Below are 18,541 nucleotides of genomic sequence, written 5' to 3' on the forward strand. Positions count from 1 at the left end.
TGTAATAAGTGTAGGAAAAAAACTGCAGATGCTGGTAAAAAACAAAGGTAGACACACAATGCTGGAGTAACTCAGCGGGTTATGCAGCATATCATATCATATCATATCATATATATACAGCCGGAAACAGGCCTTTTCGGCCCACCAAGTCCGTGCCACCCAGCGATCCCCGTACATTAACACTATCCTACACCCACTAGGGACAATTTTTACATTTACCCAGCCAATTAACCTACATACCTGTACGTCTTTTGAATGTGGGAGGAAACCGAAGATCTCGGAGAAAACCCACGCAGGTCACGGGGAGAACGTACAAACTCCTTACAGTGCAGCACCCGTAGTCAGGATCGAACCTGAGTCTCCGGCGCTGCATTCGCTGTAAAGCAGCAACTCTACCGCTGCGCTACCGTGCCGCATCTCAGGAGAGAAGGAATGGGTGACGTTTCGGGTCGAGATATTGGTGCCCAGTATCCAATTACAAGTACAACAGTAAGACTCAGCTGGATAACCATAACAGCACTCCAGTATGTAATCTGGATAGGCCAGGACGAGGGAGTGAGGCCGACTATCTGCGCAACTCCCCCTCACTTAAATCCAAGTCAAGCGCAAGTCATGTACCGCGGCTGGCGGGGCAGAGTACCGCGGCTGGCGGGGATCCCAAGCGCAAGGCAGAGTACCGCGGCTGGCGGGGATCCCAATCAGCGGTCGAAATAATAAGATTGAAAGTGAACTCATGGTCATCTTCGAACCCGAAGGACGAACAACAACAACAATGTCATCTAAAATAACACAGCAAAATGCAAGTTAACTTGAACATGTGTAGGAAGGAACTGCAGATGCTGGTTTAAACCGAAGATAGACACTTTTAGAGTCATAGAGTGATACAATTTGGAAACACGCCCTTCGGCCCAACTTGCGCACACCGGCCAACAACGTCCCAGCTGCACTAATCCCACCTGCCTGCGCTTGGTCCATATCCCTCCAAACCTGTCCGATCCATGTAACTGTCTGTTACTTAAAAGATGGGATAGTCCCAGCCTCAACTACCTCCTCTGGCAGCCTGTTTCATACACCCAACACCCTTTGTGCCAAAAGCCTTTTTGACCACCTTATCTACCTGCGACTCGACCTTCAAGGAACCTGCACTCCTAGATCCCTCTGCTCTACAACACTCCCCAGAGGCCTACCATTCACTGTGTAGGTCCTGCCCTTGTTAGATGTCCCAAAATGCAACACTTCACACTTCTCTGTATTAAATTCCATCAAATTCCATCAACCAAGATCCTGCTGCAATCTTTCACAACCATCTTCACTATCTGCAAAACCACTCACTTTTGTATCATCAGCAAACTTGCTAATCTTGCCCCGTATGTTCTCATCCAATTCATTGATTTAGATAATAAACAGTAATGGGCCCAGCACCAAATCCTGAGGCACACCACTAGTCACAGGCCTCCAGTCCGAGAAGCAACCTTCCACCATCACCCTCTGCTTCCTTCCATGGAGCCAATTTGCTATCCATTCAGCTATTTCTCCTTGGATCCCATGCAATCTAACCTTCCAGAGCAGCCTACCATGTAGAACCTTGTCAAATGCCTTACTGAAATCCATGTACACTACATCTACAGCTCTGCCCTCATCGATCTTTTTGATCACATCTTCAAAAGGCTCAGATTTGTGAGACACAACCTCCAATGTACAAAACCATGCTGACTATCCCTAATCAGCCCTTGCCCATCCAAATGCCTGTATAACCTATCCCTCAGAAGACTCTCTCGTAATTTTCCAACTACAGATGTTAAACTCACCGGCCTGTTGTTCCCAGCATTTTCTCTGCAGCCCTTCTTGAAAAGAGGCACAACATTTGCCACCCTCCAGATTCTGGCACCTCTCCTGTGTTTAAGGACGACCCATAAATTTCAACCGGGGCTCCCGCAATTTCCTCTCTAGTTTCCCGCAATGTCCTCAGATATATCTGATCAGGCCCTGGAGATTTGTCTACCTTCATACACGATAGTATCTTCACTACTTCTTCGATGGTAACACTGACTGCTCTCAGGACACTTCCATTGCCCTAAGTTCCTCCATCCTTCTGTCTTTCTCTTTGGTAAATACAGAGGCGAAAAACTCATTGAGGGCCTTGCCCATCTCCTGTGGCTCCACACAGAGGTGACCGCTTTGATTCCTGAGAGGTCCCACTCTCTCTCTAGTTAACCTTGTCCCCAATATGTATTTATAAAATCTTTTGGGATTGTCCTTGATGTTACCCGCCAGAGCTATCTCTAGGCCCCTTTTTGCCCTTCTGATCTTTTTCAGTTTACTCCTTAGTTCCCGAAACTCCTCCAGAGATGCACTTCATCCCAGCTGCCTATACCTGTTCCAATGCTTCCTTCTTGTTTTTGACCAATGCCTCAATTTCCCTCTTCAGCCAAGCTTCCTTACATTTGCCTGCTTTGCCCTTCATTCTAGCAGGGACGTACATATCCTGAGCTTTTGTCAGCACACTTTTAAAAACATCCCACTTGGCTGATGTTCCTTTCCCCTCAAATAACCTGCTCCAGCCAACTTGAGCGAGACCTTCTCTCATACCCTCAAAGTTGGCCTTACCCCTGTTGAGCATTTTAACATGTGGACCCTCTCTGTCCCTATTCATAACTATCTTAAACCTAATCGAACTGTGGTCTCTGTTAAATGCCTTTAAATTGGTTAGAAGCCAGACTTTGTTTTAAAGTTTGAATCTAAAGTTGTTAGAAGCAATTAATATATTCCAGGATAGACACAAAAAGCTGAAATAACTCAGCAGGACAGGCAGCATCTCTGGAGAGAAGGAATGGGTGACTTTTCGGGTCGAGACCCTTCTTCATACTGATGTCGGGGAGAGGGAGGTACATAGATAAGGAAGAGTAAGGTGTGAAAATGTAGAATAGATCATTGTTAGCTGGGAGAAGGTAACAACAAAGCAAACAGAGATAAAATGTAGTCGGATTAACTAAATAACCCTGCTTAAGAGAGATAAGTAAGTTGATTTTAAAACGGAGACTTAAGGGTGCTGTTTCTTTCATATCAATTTTTAATCTTAATTTTGTCACCTACAGTTCCAAAGCTTAAACCATTTTTTTATATTCCTTCTTCAGGGAAAAGACTGACCCATAAGGCTAAGTATTCTATTTTCAGTCATTAATTGACTAAATTAACTGTGCACAGGCACTTTTAATGTTACCTTTTTCAATTAACAGAATATTAAATTCAGCCAAGATGATTTTTCAAAACAAGACTAATAAAACTATATTTATTTACTATTATTAGATAAAAGACTAAAATATTAATGAATACAACAGATGCTTGTAACAAAACCTACCTGATCTCCCGGTTGCTCAGCACTGTAACTCCCCCTCCCATTCCCAATCTGACCTGGGCCTCCTCCATTGTCAGAGTGAGGCACAGCGCAAATTGGCGGAACAGCACCTCATATTTCGCTTGGGTCGCTTGCACCCCAGCGGTATGGACATTGACTTCTCTAACTTCAAGTAGCCCTTGGCTTCCCTCTCGCCATCCCCTCCCCTTTCCCAGTTCTCCCACCAGTCTTACTGTCTCCGACTACATTTTATCTCTGTACCGCTCACTCACCTGACATCAGTCCGCAGAAGGGTCTCGACCCGAAACGTCACCCAGAGATGCTGCCTGTCCCGCTGACTTACTCCAGCATTTTGTGTCTACATTTGCTTTAAACCAGCATCAGCAGTTCATTCCTACAGATGCTAGTGACCAGTTAGTTTCCCTTTTCAATTACATCAGGACGCATATGCCTTTCAAAACCACAAATACTTGCCAAGGAATTCTTTCTGCCGTTCTTGCAATTTTTGGACAGCTTGAAAATGAATTTCAATTTGTATGATGCAAGCTGCAGAGCATGGAATTTTATTCTTATGGTTATTATTTCAGAAATTTGAGATGAACAAAGTGTAATGTTTTTTGAGATGTTTTACTAATTCTCTTTTAAGTTAATACAAGGTTTGGCGGCCTTGTTTTCATCGTTATGATTAACAATGTGTAATTACACGCATTCTAAAATATACAATTTGATAATGCCAAATAACGGAAAATTTCAGCCTGCAGATAGACACAAAAAGCTGGAGTGACTCAGAGTTAGACAGCATCTCTGGAGAAAATGAATAGGTGACGTTTCTGGTCTAGACCGACCCGAAACGTTACCTATTCCTTTTCTCCAGGGATGCTGTCTGACCCGTTGAGTTACTCCAGCTTTGTGTCTATCTTCGGTTTAAACCAGCATCTGCAATTCCTTCCTACACAATATCATTCTACACATGTCATTCATGTCATTCATTGCTATTTGCACACAACCAAGCACATTATTAAAGAACACTATGATCACAATCGTAAACTTTGGTTCCTCCATTGAATCCCAACGAACCTTGCGCGGCAAAAGGAATCCAGTATGCCCATCCCAATGGCAGGCCTGGCTCAGTGATCATAGTATCTTGTACACGTGACAATAATAAAGTATACAAAACTGAACAAAACATAAAATTACAACCACTTTTAGTGGTTCTTGTACACAAAAATGGAGAAATTAAAAAAACGAGTCAGAGCAGAATATTGATGGCTAATTCACAAATTCTTGCAGGCTTGCTGCAAGATTTGCTCTTTGTTTCGGGTTGTGTGCAAGTCAAAGGTCGCATCTTCAACAGACAATTTCTGTAAGTAAATGAAGAAATAGCAACCCGAAAGATATAATTAAATGCATATCTAACGATGACCAAATGTCAGATATGACAAGGTGAATTCACCGCAGAAATGTGCATGTCAGCCAATTTACCAATGGTTGCTTATCAATCTAGAATATGCTAAATAGCTTTGTTTGTGCGATTTGAAATTAAACACATGCATAGAGCATTTATAAGCTTTGGTGTTACTCAGTCCCAAGGCTAACAACAAAGTCAGAGCTAAACACAAATATTTTGTTTAAGCAATATTTCTCAACAGCAACTGTATTTTTAACTGTATTTGACCTCCCAAAGTGCAAAACCTCACACTTGCTCAGATTGAACTCCATCTGCCATTTCTCCGCTCATTTCTATAGCTGATCAAAATCCTGCTGTGTACTCTGACAGCCTTCCTCACAGTCTGCAATCCCAGCAATCTTGGAGTCATCTGCAAAGTTATTAACCAACTACTCTACATTTACATCCAAATCATTTATATATATCACAAACACAGATCCACTGGCCGTTGACCTCCAGCCTTAATATTGTCCGTCCACCACAACCCTCTGTCTTTTCTCAGTAAGCCAGTTCCGAATCCATTCGACCAAGTCACTATTAATCCCTTGCACCTTAATCTTCTGGATCGGCTTACTATGGAGGATTTTATCAAATGCCTTCCTAAAATCTATGTAGATAACATCCACCGCCCTACCATCATTGTTCACCGTCATCTCCTCAAAAAACTTGATCAAGTTAGTAAAACATAACCTGCTGTATATAACGCCATGCTGACTGACCCTAATTAACCCATTCTCTTCAAAATGGGGGTAAATCCTATTGCAAAGAATCCTATCCAATAGTTTCCCTACCACTGAGAGCAGGTTCACGGGTCCATAATTCCTTGAATTTTCTCCTTTCCTTCTTGCCATCCTAATCTCCATACTATTCTTCTAATGTCCTTCTTCTTGGTGAAAACAGATGCAAAGTACTCATTTAGTACCTCACCTACATTCAGACCAAGCACAAATTCCCTCTTTTATCCTTGAGCAGCCCTACCTGCTCCCTGGTTATCCCTCAATATCCCTTCTTTGTTAGCTCAACATGGCATTGAACACAAGAGGCCAGTTGGCCCATTACGTCCACTAAAGCACTGTGCAAGAGCAACTTTCTAATTCCATCAACGTCCCCTTTCCATAGTCTTGTAAATTCTCTCTTGAAAGCCACTTTATCCACCATATCTGCAGGCAATCACACACCACATAAAAAATGGTTTTCTCCTGTCACTAATCATTCTCTTCTCCTTTGCTTTATACTACGATTTCCAGTCTTTAACTCCTCCACCAATGGGAACAGTTTGCCACTATTAATCTTGTCCAGATTCCTCGGCATTTTATATATTTCTATCAAATCTCCGAAAAAGCAGTCCATACCTCTCTAATCTATTCTTGTAACCACAGCCCTGTATCCAAGAACCATTCTCATAAATCTTTTTGGGAACCTCTCTGAAGCCTTCACATAATGATGTGGAGATCAGCAATGATCGTAACACTCCAGATGAGGTCAGACCACCAGTATTTAATAATAGTTTAGCAGACCTGCCTAGCTTTTATACTCTACTAGATGAATCGTGGACCCGTTGGGTCCAAACCTCTCCTGCATTGGTCTAGCACCCTCCCCTCCCCCATTCCAAAAGCACACAGCAAGATCCCAGTGTATATCCGAGGGTGTGACGGCAGGGGAGTCTCCCCCAAGACCGGGGGGCGAGCGAGGGGGGGGGGGGGGGAGAGGAAAATGGGGGGGGAGAGGAAAATGGAGGGTCCCCAGAATCAGTCAGATCCCGCACATCCCCCTACCCTGCAATGCACAGCCAGATCCCATTCAGATTTTACTCAAATAGCCCTTGCATTTGAACCACAACCCCAATCGGCTCCAAACCCCTCCTAGATTGGTCTAGCACCCTCCCCGTCCCCCAGAATCAGTCAGACCCCCCCCCCCCCCCCACACACAGCGCCTTCCCCTGCAATGCACAGCAAGATCCTAAGTTTATACTTAAATAACCCTTGCTTTTCAACCACAATCCCAATCAGTTCCAAACTCTCCTGCATTGGTCTAGCACCCTTCTGATCCCCCAGAATCAGTCAGACCCCCCATATCCCCCTCCCCTGCAAGAGATTAATATATATTAATAGATATACAATATAACATTTTATATTCTTACATTATTATATTATTATTATTATTATTACTCTGGAGGGGTGTGTGTGTGGGTGTGTCTGTGAGTCTGTGTGTCTGTGTGTGGGGGTTGTAGTCCAATGATAGTCCGGGGCGCTGGGGCCAGATGGGAGCGGGGACTACACCTCCCGGCGGTCACCGTGGCTGCAGGAGGCGCGCACAAGACGGCGGAGCAGGAGGCGGAGGAGGAGAGCGGCCGCCACTGTTTTTGGAGTCGTCGACGACGCCATCGATTGAAGCAGGCGCTGGAGGAGACGCGGGAAGAGGAGGAGAAGAAGGTGAGCGGCCGCCATTGTGGTTGGAGTCGTAGATGACGCCGTCGGTTGAAGCGGGCGCTGGAGGAGACAGAGGGGAACGATGAGGCGAGGGGGACGACCACCATCTTCCTCCTGCTCAGAGTCTCCCCTGAGGGCATGTGAGGGGGGAGAGGGAGCCACTCAAGGGGGGGGGGGGAGTGCATTTATTAAAGTTTATACAGTAAATTGATTTTAAAAAGTAACAAAAGTGGGTTTATTCCATCCACAGGGGAATGGTGAGTAAGGTGGGCCTAAAATTGTTGCGCTATCGTGTACCGTTTTGGCTTTGTCAAACCCCAAACTATATATTGCATAAACAGAGAGTTTTAGTAATATACTAGACCAAGTGGACCCGCTGGGTCCAAACCTCTCCTGCATTGGTGCAGCACCCCCTCCTCACCTTCACCCCTCCCCCTCACCCCTCCATCCCCTCCCCCCCCACCCACTCCCCCATCACCATCCCTCCCCCTCCCTCCCCTCCCCCTGGCCCCCTCCCCATCCCTTCCCCTCCCCTCTCCCTCCTAACCCCCCTACCCACCATTCCCCCTCCTTCCCCTCCTCCCCTCCCCTCTCTACCCCCCTCCCCCACCCCTCCCTCCCCCCTCGGCCCAACCGTGGAGCCGCTGGTGGGCGGGCAATGCCCCCTTGGCCGTCTGCGAGCAAGTGGGGACAGGGAAAAGGCACTGACCTCAGCCCCGTTTCTCCTGTGAGCCTCTCCTTCGTGGTGTCGAAGCGTCTTCTGCAGCTCGGCTGCAATCTGCGGCAGGGAACACTGGCGACGGCATGGACCCATTGCCGGGCAGGGAGCATCTCCCAGGGCCATGGATGGGCGAGAGTGGATAGGGAGAAGGCACTGACTTCGGCCCCGGGGAAGAAGCCCCGGCGGACAACCAGCGCGCTTTGAGCGCATGCGCAGATCCGGCAGCAATCTCAAGTATTAGATCAACGGGCCCCAACTGCGCATGCGCAGACCCTTTGGATTCCCATTGTGACATCGAACACGGAGGTATTACTGCACAGGTGCGGCTGACAGGCAGGGCAAGTGGAAAAGGGATTTATTAAAGTTTAAAAAGTGATTTTTAAAGCTTTAAAAAGTGAATAACTTAAAATATAACAACCATTTGAACCGCAGGCCAATGGTGAGTAAGGTGGGCCTAAAATTGTTGCGCTACCGTGTACCGTTTTGGCTGTATTTCGGGTACTTACAAGGGGACAACAGACAAACAAACAAGATGAGAGTTTTAGTAATATGTAGATTACCTCTTCTCAACTGCTACAATAATTACAATTATACCTAGAGAGGATAGGCAGCACTTTGAGAGGATAACGTGACTTAGAGAAGATATTCCTGGGGGGGTCATCCAGTGATGGGATTGAAATCCAGCCCCCCCCCCCCCATGGTCAGCGGAAATTGGAGTAGGAAATATGCAGGGTAATCACAGATAGCTGCAAGAATAATAGGGTTGTAACAGTGTGGGACTTTAATTATCCAAATATTGATCGGTACTGCAAGTGCTCAGGGCTTAGATGAGTGGAGTTGGTTCCTTGTGCTCAGGAAATTTTACTCAATCAATGTGCAGGTGGTCCTGCTCAAGAAGAGGCAGAACTCAACCACCTTTGCGAAATAAAACATGGCAGGTGACAAGTGTGAGTGGGAGAGCACATTGGGACAAGGACCATAATTCTAATAATTTTTAAATTGTTACAGAAAAGGATTGGACTAGTCTAAAAGTTAAAGTCCTAAATTGGGACAAGGTAAATTTTAAAGGTTTTAAACAGGAACTTTCAAAAGATGAATGGGGGAGTAAATGGACGACAGACATATGGGAGACTTTTAAACATGAGGGAGCAAGAGTTCAGAGGCAGAACAATCCTGTTAGAGAGAAGGGCACGTGAAGTTCCTGGCACAAGTCAGGAAACCAGGGTGACATGAGATATTGAGGCTCACGTAAAGAAAAATGAGGCATATGTCAGGTATAGACAACTACAATCAAGGAAGTCCGTTGAGAAGTATTGGGGATATAAGAGTACACCAAGATGGAAATTAGGAGGGCAAAAGGGAACATGAGATGCTTTTGGCAGACGAAGTGAAAGATAATTCCAAAAGATTCTTCAAGTAAATTAAGGGAAAGGGAGATGGGCGAAGTGTTAAATGAATATTTCTCACCCGTACTAACCATGGAGAAAAACATGGATGCTAGGAAACTCGTGGAGGTTAACAGTGATATATTGAAGGGAGTCCACTTTACAGAAGGGGAGATGCTGGAGGTCTTAAAAAGGGATGAATGTAGATAGATCCCTGGGATTGGATCAATGTATGACTTTGTGGAGAGCTAGGGAAGAAATGGTGGGGTCCTTAGTAAAGATATTTGTATCATCGATAGTTATGAGTAAAGTCATTCATGGACTAGAAAACCTCATCTTTATCTTCTGCTCTCTCCCATGTTTCAGGCACTTGAAAGAAGCACTGTGGGCAGCACCAGATGAAAATATACTCTGGGGGTTGAACATCACAGCTGACCAAGTGCTTAGAGAAACAACATCTAGTCGAAGCCGACAGCGGGCGTTGAGCATTTCAACGCAATTGCTGTACTTTCTTAAGTTCATCCTCACCAATGTACCCGTTACATTTGTCAAGAAAAATGAGGCATTTATCAGGTACAGGCAACTGCAATCAAGGGAATCTCTGAAGGTAGTACGAGTACTGACATGTGGGAGGCTTCCATTCCATACACCCATTGTCGAGAAAAAGTATTGTCCTTGCACAAAAGATTTCGGTATGGCGTAGCATTGTCAAAGAACTTAATTAGATAGATCGTATGTGGCAGCCTAAAACTTGGCAATCATAGGCACCGTCGGCCATTAAAAGTAATAAAATTGTTTTCCTTATCTATCTGTAATTTCACAGCCCAGCATATTTCTCACCCTATCATTGCTATCAAATCTGAGAACTAGTGCTGGTTCAATGATAGGTGTAGAAGAGCCTGCACGAGGAGAAACAAGCAACTAAAAACAAGGTCCCAAACTGGCAATTTAACATTACACGCTGGAAAAACACCAAAAGCAACATTGAAAAGGGTTATGCGATTCCACGGCCAACAAATTAAAGCTCTGCATTCCCAACACCTCTGGTCAGGAATAATGTGCACAATAAAATATTGAAAGGAGGAGGAGATGGTTCCAAGAAGATCCCCAACCTTAGTCATAGCCAATCACAACACAAGAGCCAAAGGTAAGGCTGAAGGACTTGCAACGATCTTAAAAGAGAAGTGCCACGTGGATAATCTGTGGTTCATGCCATTACAAAAGTATTTGGTCTATAAATATCACATCTGATATAAAGAAATTGCTATAAGCACTGGAAATAACAAATCCAGTGTAACGAGCAACAGCCTATGTGTAATGCTGAAGACTTGCAAAACAGTCATGTCTCCAGCAAAGTTGTTCCAGATGAGTTATAACAAAAGCATCGATCCGACATCTATCTGACAATGTGGAAAGTCTCCCTGTTATGTCCTGTCCATAAAAAGTAGGACAAACTAAATCTGGACAATTACTCTCAATCATCAACAATCTGACAAGAGGTGTTGACAGTACAATCAAACCCCACTCGATGTCAAATAACCTACTACCAATACTCAATCTGAAACTTGCCTGCAACACACTCTGTAGATATCATTGCTTTCATCCAAATATGGATGAGGGAGCAGAATTTCTGAGATGGCACAACAGTGAATGCCTTCAATTTCAAATCAATATTTATCCAAACATAAAACCAACCAAAACTGCTCAAGACAGGAGTAACACAATAGAAAATGGTAGTACTTGATTGAACAATTATCTCAACCCCAAGACATTGCTGCAGGAGTTCCTCAAGTTAATGTTCTAAGAGGAAACATCTATATCTGCCTCATTAATTTCGTCCCTTCCGTCATAATGTCAGAAAGTGTGGAATATTTATTAATGATTACGCTATGATAAATGCACCTCAGAAAATGAGGAACCGATTCCTACAAGCAGCAAGATCTTGATTCGATAATATTAAGAAAAATCCAAAGAGATTTTAAGTACATTAAACAAAAGATGGTTATCAAAAATTACAGCAGGATCTTGATTAGTTGGGCAAGGGGGCTGAGGAATGGTTCATGGAGTTTAATGCATATAAGTGCGAGGTGTTGGATTTTGGGAAATCAAACCAGGGCAGGACTGACACAATGAATGACAGGGCTCCGAGGAGTGTTGTAAAGCAGAGGGATCCAGGATTGCAGGTACTTAGCTCATTGAAAGTAGCATCATAGATAGATACGGTGCTCAAGATGGCTTTCGGTAAATTGGGCATCATCAGTCAGGATGTTGAGTTGATGGGATATTATGTTACAGTTGTACAAGACGTTGGTGAGGCCACATTGGGAGTACTGTTCAGTTTTAGTCACCATGCCATAGGAAGGATGTTGTTAAGCTTGAAAGAGTGCAGAGAAGATTTACGAGGATATTGCCAGAACTTGAGGGGCTGAGATATAGGGAGAAGCTGGGCAGGTTAGCATTATGTGTAGGAAAGAACTGCAGATGCTGGTTTACACCGAAGATATACACAAAATGCTGGAGTAACTCAGCGGGTCAGGCAGAATCACTGGAAAAAAAGGAATAGGTGAGGTTTTGGGTCGAGACCCTTCTTCAGACTGAGAGTCAGGGGAGAGGGAAACTATCTATTTTTTTTCTCCAGAGATGTTGCCTGATCCACTAAGTTACTCCTGTATTTTGTGTCCACCTTCAGGCTAGCACTATATTCATTGGAGCGCAGGAGAATGAGGAGTGATCTTATAGAGGTGTATACATTAATGAGGGGAATAGATAGAGTGAATGCACAGAGTCTTACACCCAAAATAAGGCAATCAAGAACCAGAGGACATAGGTTTAAGGTGAGAGGGGAAACATTGAATAGGAACCCGGAGGAGGTACTTGAGGCAGGTACTATAAAAACATTTAAAAGACCTTTGATCAAATACATGGATAGGAAAGGTTTAGAGGGATATGGGCCAAATGTAGGCAGGTGGGACTGGTGTAGATGGGGCATCTTGGTCGCATGGCCAAGTTGGGCAAGCCACATGACTCTATGTCAAAATCATTAAGTTTTGGCCATCTCCAAAATGCAGCAGACAATCCTAAGTGCAAGTCCTGAGCTAAATTCCTTATATTTCATTTCACATTATTCCCAACGTTTCAAGGTCACCCAATTTCCACCAGTATATTTATGATTTTAACCCTGGTCGTTCTTGTGATCTATTCTATTTGCCAATTGTGACTAACATACCCCAAACCAGCAGCAGCAACAATTGTCCTCATATATTTAATTTGAAATCTTTGATTTCCAAACACAGAAGTCTTTCATTCCATCAAAAATGTGGAGTTGCTATTCCAGTCCGAAAGATGAAAAAATCTGCTTTTCACCAGATTACCACAAAAATTAAGCTTGATTAATTTAAAGCAAAATGTCAAATGTGTTTTAACTTTTCCTCTTATCCATGAAATGTCATGACTCAATTCGGACTTTTCACTGCCGTGGTCAAGGTTAAAATGTGGTTTTGATTTTTTTAATAAAAAACAGGACAAAATGTGAAAAATCTTAATAAAAATAAAACATATATGAAATAATCAAGTGAATTATGTTTTTCTGCAATAATTTGCAAATTATAAGACAGAAGAACTCTCTATTGGAGACTATGTTGTCATTGTGCATGTAAAATCTGATGGACGCCACCGTTATCTAAAAGAGTGTTTAGCCAGCATGTACAAGCAGGTTGATAATGCATAGGTCAAGTAATTTTTTTAATCAACCAAGTAGAATCTTACATTTACATCACATATCTGAACCACAAAAGTAAACTAATAGTTTAACATTTAGGATACAAGTTCAAATAACAAATCACAAAGTATTTTAATGGCATTCAATAATACCTAGTTGCTTCCTTTCTTAAAAGAATGCTTGTTAGATCTCATTAATTGTTATTAAACTAACTTACCACCACCACGAATGTAAGAAACCTGGTGGTTCTCCTAATGTTATGTTTTTCTCCCATCGTATCTAAAAAATAAATTAAGATAACACTATTGCATCTACATATATTCAGAAAGAATTTAAAAAAGACAGTGCACTCAGCCATTCTATGCTATCTTAAACATCATGGACTGATTACAAATTTTCAATATTGATATGAATTTAGTTTTGATGGAAATTCCGATATTCTTCATTAGAATAGACAATGTAATCAGTAAACATTAGAGTACGTTGGATTTTGAACACCCATCTCCGATATTATTTCAAAATTATCTTTGTAAATAAATAGCTAACGCAACTCCACTTTTTAAAGGGTAGCTAATGCAACTACACTTTTTAAGGGTAGCAAATGTAACTCCACTTTTTAACGGGACCTAATGTAACTCCACTTTTTTAGGGTAGCTAATGTAACTCCACTTTTTAAGAAAAGAGGGAGAGAGAAAACAGGGAATTATAGACCAGTTAGCCTTACATCGGTAGTGAGTCGATTATTAAAGATGTAATAGCAGCACATTTGGAAAGCAGTGGCAGGATTGGTCAAAGTCAGCATAAATTTATGAAGGGGAAATCATGCTTGACTAATCTTCTGGAATTTTTGGAGGATGTAACAAGTAGATAGGATACAGGAGAGTCAGTGGATGTGGTGTATCTGGACTTTCTAAAAGCATTTGACAAGGTCCCACACAAGAGATTAGCGTGCAAAATTAGAGCACAAGGTATTGGGGGTAAGGTATTGACATGAATAGAGAACTGGTTGGCAGACAGGAAGCAAAGAGTAGGAATTAACGGATCATTTTCAGAAAGGCAAGCAGTAACTAGTGGGGTGCCGCAAGGCTTGGTGCTGGAACCCCAGTTATTTACAATATATATTAACGATTTAGACAAAGGAATTAAATGCAACATCTCCAAGTATGCGGATGACGGTGTGAGCTGCGATGAGGATGCTATGCGGCTGCAGGGTGACTTGGATAGGTTGTGTGAGTGGGTAGATGCATTGCAGATGCAGTATAATGTGGATAAATGTGAAGTTATCCACTTTGGTGGCAAGAACAGGAATGCAGATTAGGAAAAGGGAAGGTGCAATGAGACCTGGGTGTGCTTGTACATCAGTCACTGAAAGTAAGTATGCAGGACCAGCAGGCAGTGAAAAAAACTAATTGCATGTTGTCCTTCATTGTGAGAGGATTTGAGTTTAGGAGCAAGATCCTACTGCAGTTGTACAGAGCCCTGGTGAGACCGCACCTGGAGTATTGTGTGCAATTTTGGTCTCCTAATTTGAGGAAGGACATTATTACTATTGAGGGAGTCCAACGTAGGTTTACCAGGTTAATTCCCGGGATGGCCGGACTGACATATGACGAAAGAGTGGGTCGACTGGGCTTATATTCACTGGAATTTAGAAGGATGAGAGGGGATCTTATAGAAACATTAAACGTTCTTAAAGGATTGGACAAGCTAGATGCAGGAAAAATGTTCCTGATGTTGGGGGAGTCCAGAACTAAGGGTCACAGTTTAAGAATTAGAGATAGGCCATTTAGGACTGAGATGAGAAAAAACGTTTTCACCCAGAGAGTTGTGAATCTGTGGAATTCTCTGCCACAGAAGGCAGTGGAAGCCAATTTACTGGATGTTTTCAAGAGAGAGTTAGATTTAGGTCTTAGGGCAAAAGGAATCAAGGGATATGGGAAAAAGCAGGAACGGGGTACTGATCTTAGATGAATGGCAGTGCTGGCTCGAATGGCCGAATGGTCTTCTCCTGCACCTATTTTTCTGTGCTTTAACTAGATTTCATATTTCCTTTTACACATATAATAGAGTAAATAGTGTTTCGCTATCAGACATATCTGAATTGACTTCGGATGAAAGTCGAGTGAAGTGGTAACCACGGGATATTTCAATAAAGCTCAGTTGATTACTTTAACGTGAGCATTTAAAATCAATTACAATTACAAATAAGTATAGTATATTGTCTAAGATGTACAAAAGGTAAAGGTACTATTAAATTAATATTTTATTCCGTTTATCACAAGGACAGACTCTGAAAGATCACAAACTGAAAATCCATAAAACAGCGAACTGAAAATAAATAAATTTTGAACAATGGCTCACCTCTGATAAAAATGTTTGTGCTGATTTTTGTGCTCCTACGTGGAGTAGATATTCATATACATACAGTGCTAACCTGCAAGACAGACACAAATAAATTACTTCATCATTATCACAATATTAAGAAATAATTCTCATTCCAAGTTAAAATTGTTCACAGTTCACACATGATAAATTTAAGCTGTTTAATTCATAGCAATAAATTAATTTGCACCACAAAATATTTATGGCACATGGATTTTTTTTTAACATAATATAATGATATCTAACAAGTAAATATTGAGTGCCAAACTTTGCCATGATGTTCATTCTCCTTGCAGAAACCTTTTTTAGTTAATGAACATATTTTTCAAAGATGAACGTTTATTTTAATTAACTCTTACATTTCAAAGTATTTTTGATTTCACTTTGATTAAATCTGTGTCCATTTACTAATTTTTATAATAAACCAAAATAAGAAAGAAGTTAAATTTAAAAATCTGGACTGGGCACGATAATTAGAATAAAGGAAAACCTCACACTCATTAAGCAAAATGCTTCAAAATGAAATTATGCTCATTGTATTCAGAAAACTCAATAGACTGCTGTGGATTTTGCTGTTGGTGGATTGTCGTTATTTGAGCCTCAATCGCAGAATAAACGTTACCGAGTAGGTACGTGTCAATTTTATTTGGCCGTGGTGCCCAAGATACAAATATGAAATGCATAAATAACGCTTTGAAAGCAAGACACTTTAACATCATGAATTCAATACGTACTGTTCAGTTACTAACCTCTAGTATATGGTTAATAGTAATAGATTTTCGCAACTCAGCAAAAGAATAAAGAATAAATTGCATGATTTGACATATCAGATGCAGATCAATCAAATCTGTTCCACAATGTTTATTTGATTATAGGCTGATACTACAAAGGTTGCAAAATGTGGTTATCCAACCAAGTGCCAGGAATAACATACAAAGAAAAAACACAAATAAATATATATGCGCGTACACTTCCTTCACATACAATGGGTATTATTTTACCAAGATTCAATGCTGTATTTCAAGTTTGGCAGCAGGCAGGCAATCTATTTTCTGCCCTTGGCTAATTTCATTATAATTATGATTATGAAAACCACTCAAAGAGATACTAACTTCTCCATAAGCTAGCACCACATTGTTTCAAGTGATTCCTGTATTCTTAGTTGTATAGGAAAATAACTGCAGATGCTGGTACAAATCGAAGGTATCACAAAATGCTGGAGTAACTCAGCAGGTCAAGCAGCATCTTGGAGAGAAGGAATGGGTGATATTTCGGGTCGAGACCCTTCTTCAGACTAAAGAAGGGTCTCGACCCGAAACATCACCCATTCCTTCTCTCCAAGATGCTGCCTGACCTGCTGAGTTACTCCAGCATTTTGTGATACCTGTATTCTTAGTTGATCATTTTCCAGACCTGGGCTTTTGGTCATAATTCACATTCCTGACTCTACACAGGAATCCTTCAAGGTAACGAGAATGGAATAAATAATTCAATTCACGTGGCTGACAACTTGTTTAATGACAACTTCCTAAATATTTTGTTTTGTTTTGACAATTAAGTTTCATGTTCAATGTTTGTATCTATTTCTGCTCTGTACTAGATGGATACATTTAGCACTAAATCTGCTAAGATTCATAGGTCTCTTTTAGTTTCATCCCAAGCAATTGTGATTCTGTTCTGGTAGTATGTGTGTCATCTATTTTCATTCTTATGCGTATACAGACATTTGTACTGGTCTAGATTAATATTTGCTTGTCATTGTTTGTCCACTTGCCAATTCATTTTGCAAATTCTTGGCTCGTGCTTCAGATGCCACGGTGTCTTTTTAGCTGGTACATCCTGCAAATTTGATCAGTTTGCTTTTGAATACAGGTCACTTAAAATAAAATTCCACTACAAAGCCATGACAAACTCGTTGGAAGAGATGTTTGAGCAATCGAGTGGTACAGGGTGTGCACATTGTTGAACTCCACCTTTTCAAGCTGTCATTTTATCTGCTCCCAAGGATTTCTGAAAGTCACAGTACATCAAATCACATATTTTACATTTATCGGATTACTCCCTCAATCAAAATGAAGGAATTTATCACAGAGTATCCTCTTCTGAATCATTGTTGACTATTTGAAGTGAATAACTTCCAGAGTTACGGGTAGAGTAGAATTATTTGGATATCTCTACCAGGCACAGGTACTTCAGGGCAAAGTTTATCAATTTTACTTGAGCTTATTTTGTTTGATGAAACCCAGTAGTTTAAGCTTATCTGTTTGAAGGAAAGAATGCTCACTGAAAGTACCATGTTTTGCTCACCGTCAGTTTATAGGCCATCGAATTTTAAAATTTGCAGATTGTCCTTTTGCTCACTTACTAAATGTAGTTTTAAACGCTGTTATCAATAGCAGTTCCAGCTCTGCCTACTTCCAAATCATTGAGGTCACATTTCTTGAAACTGTGGATGCAGTCATTCAATTTAGTTTAGAGATACAGCATGGAAAGGGGCCCTTCGGCCCACCTACTGCTGATCACCCATTCACGCAAGTTCTCCGTTATCCCACTTTTTCATCCACTCCTTACACACTGGAAGCAATTTACAGGGGGAATTAACCAAACCCACACATCTTTGGGATGTGGGAGGAAACTGGAGCACCCAGAGGAAACCCACATGGTCTCAGAGACAATATGCAAACACCACACAGACACCCTCAAGGTCAGGATCGAGAATGCAACATTCCACAAAATTCTAATGTTTTATTTGAAGGTTTTAATTCATCTTCAAATGTTAATGTTTCATAATTTGATTGCTCAAATGTATTTTCTGCAGTGAAAGTAAGGGCGGCACAATGGCATAGAGGACAGCACAGTGGCATAGCGGTGGAGCTGCTGCCTTACAGCGCCAGAGACCTGAGTTTGATCTGACTATGTGTGCTGAGTTTACATGTTCTCCCTGTGACCTGCGTAGGTTTTCCCCAGGAGATCCGGTTCCCTTCCCACACTCCAAAGATGTACAGGTTTGTAGGTTTAGAGATACAGCGAGGAAACAGGCCCTTTTGGCCCACGCCGACCAGCGATCACCGCAGATTAACACTATCCTATACCCACTAGGGTTT

The 18,541-nt window shown here is 42.0% G+C and overlaps 1 protein-coding gene across 7 annotated transcripts in view; it reads right to left on the reverse strand.

Moving 5' to 3' along the window:
* LOC144592139 (single-stranded DNA-binding protein 2) overlaps window positions 1-18,541 on the reverse strand; it is a 285,013-nt gene that overhangs the window by 213,373 nt on the left and 53,099 nt on the right. For 4 of the 7 annotated variants that reach the window (XM_078396552.1, XM_078396549.1, XM_078396550.1 and 1 more), the window contains one exon: window positions 15,417-15,489. Coding sequence is in view for 3 of the 7 variants with exons in the window: in XM_078396547.1 (XP_078252673.1) it covers window positions 13,273-13,334; window positions 15,417-15,489 (135 nt within the window). In the remaining 4 variants the exon portion in view is untranslated. Of the gene's footprint in view, window positions 1-13,272; window positions 13,335-15,416; window positions 15,490-18,541 lie in introns of all 7 variants that reach the window. The other 3 variants (XM_078396547.1, XM_078396548.1, XM_078396546.1) reach the window with 1 other exon arrangement.

This window comes from Rhinoraja longicauda, chromosome 3, assembly GCF_053455715.1.
Source record: "Rhinoraja longicauda isolate Sanriku21f chromosome 3, sRhiLon1.1, whole genome shotgun sequence".
Classification (NCBI taxonomy): Eukaryota; Metazoa; Chordata; class Chondrichthyes; order Rajiformes; family Arhynchobatidae; genus Rhinoraja; species Rhinoraja longicauda.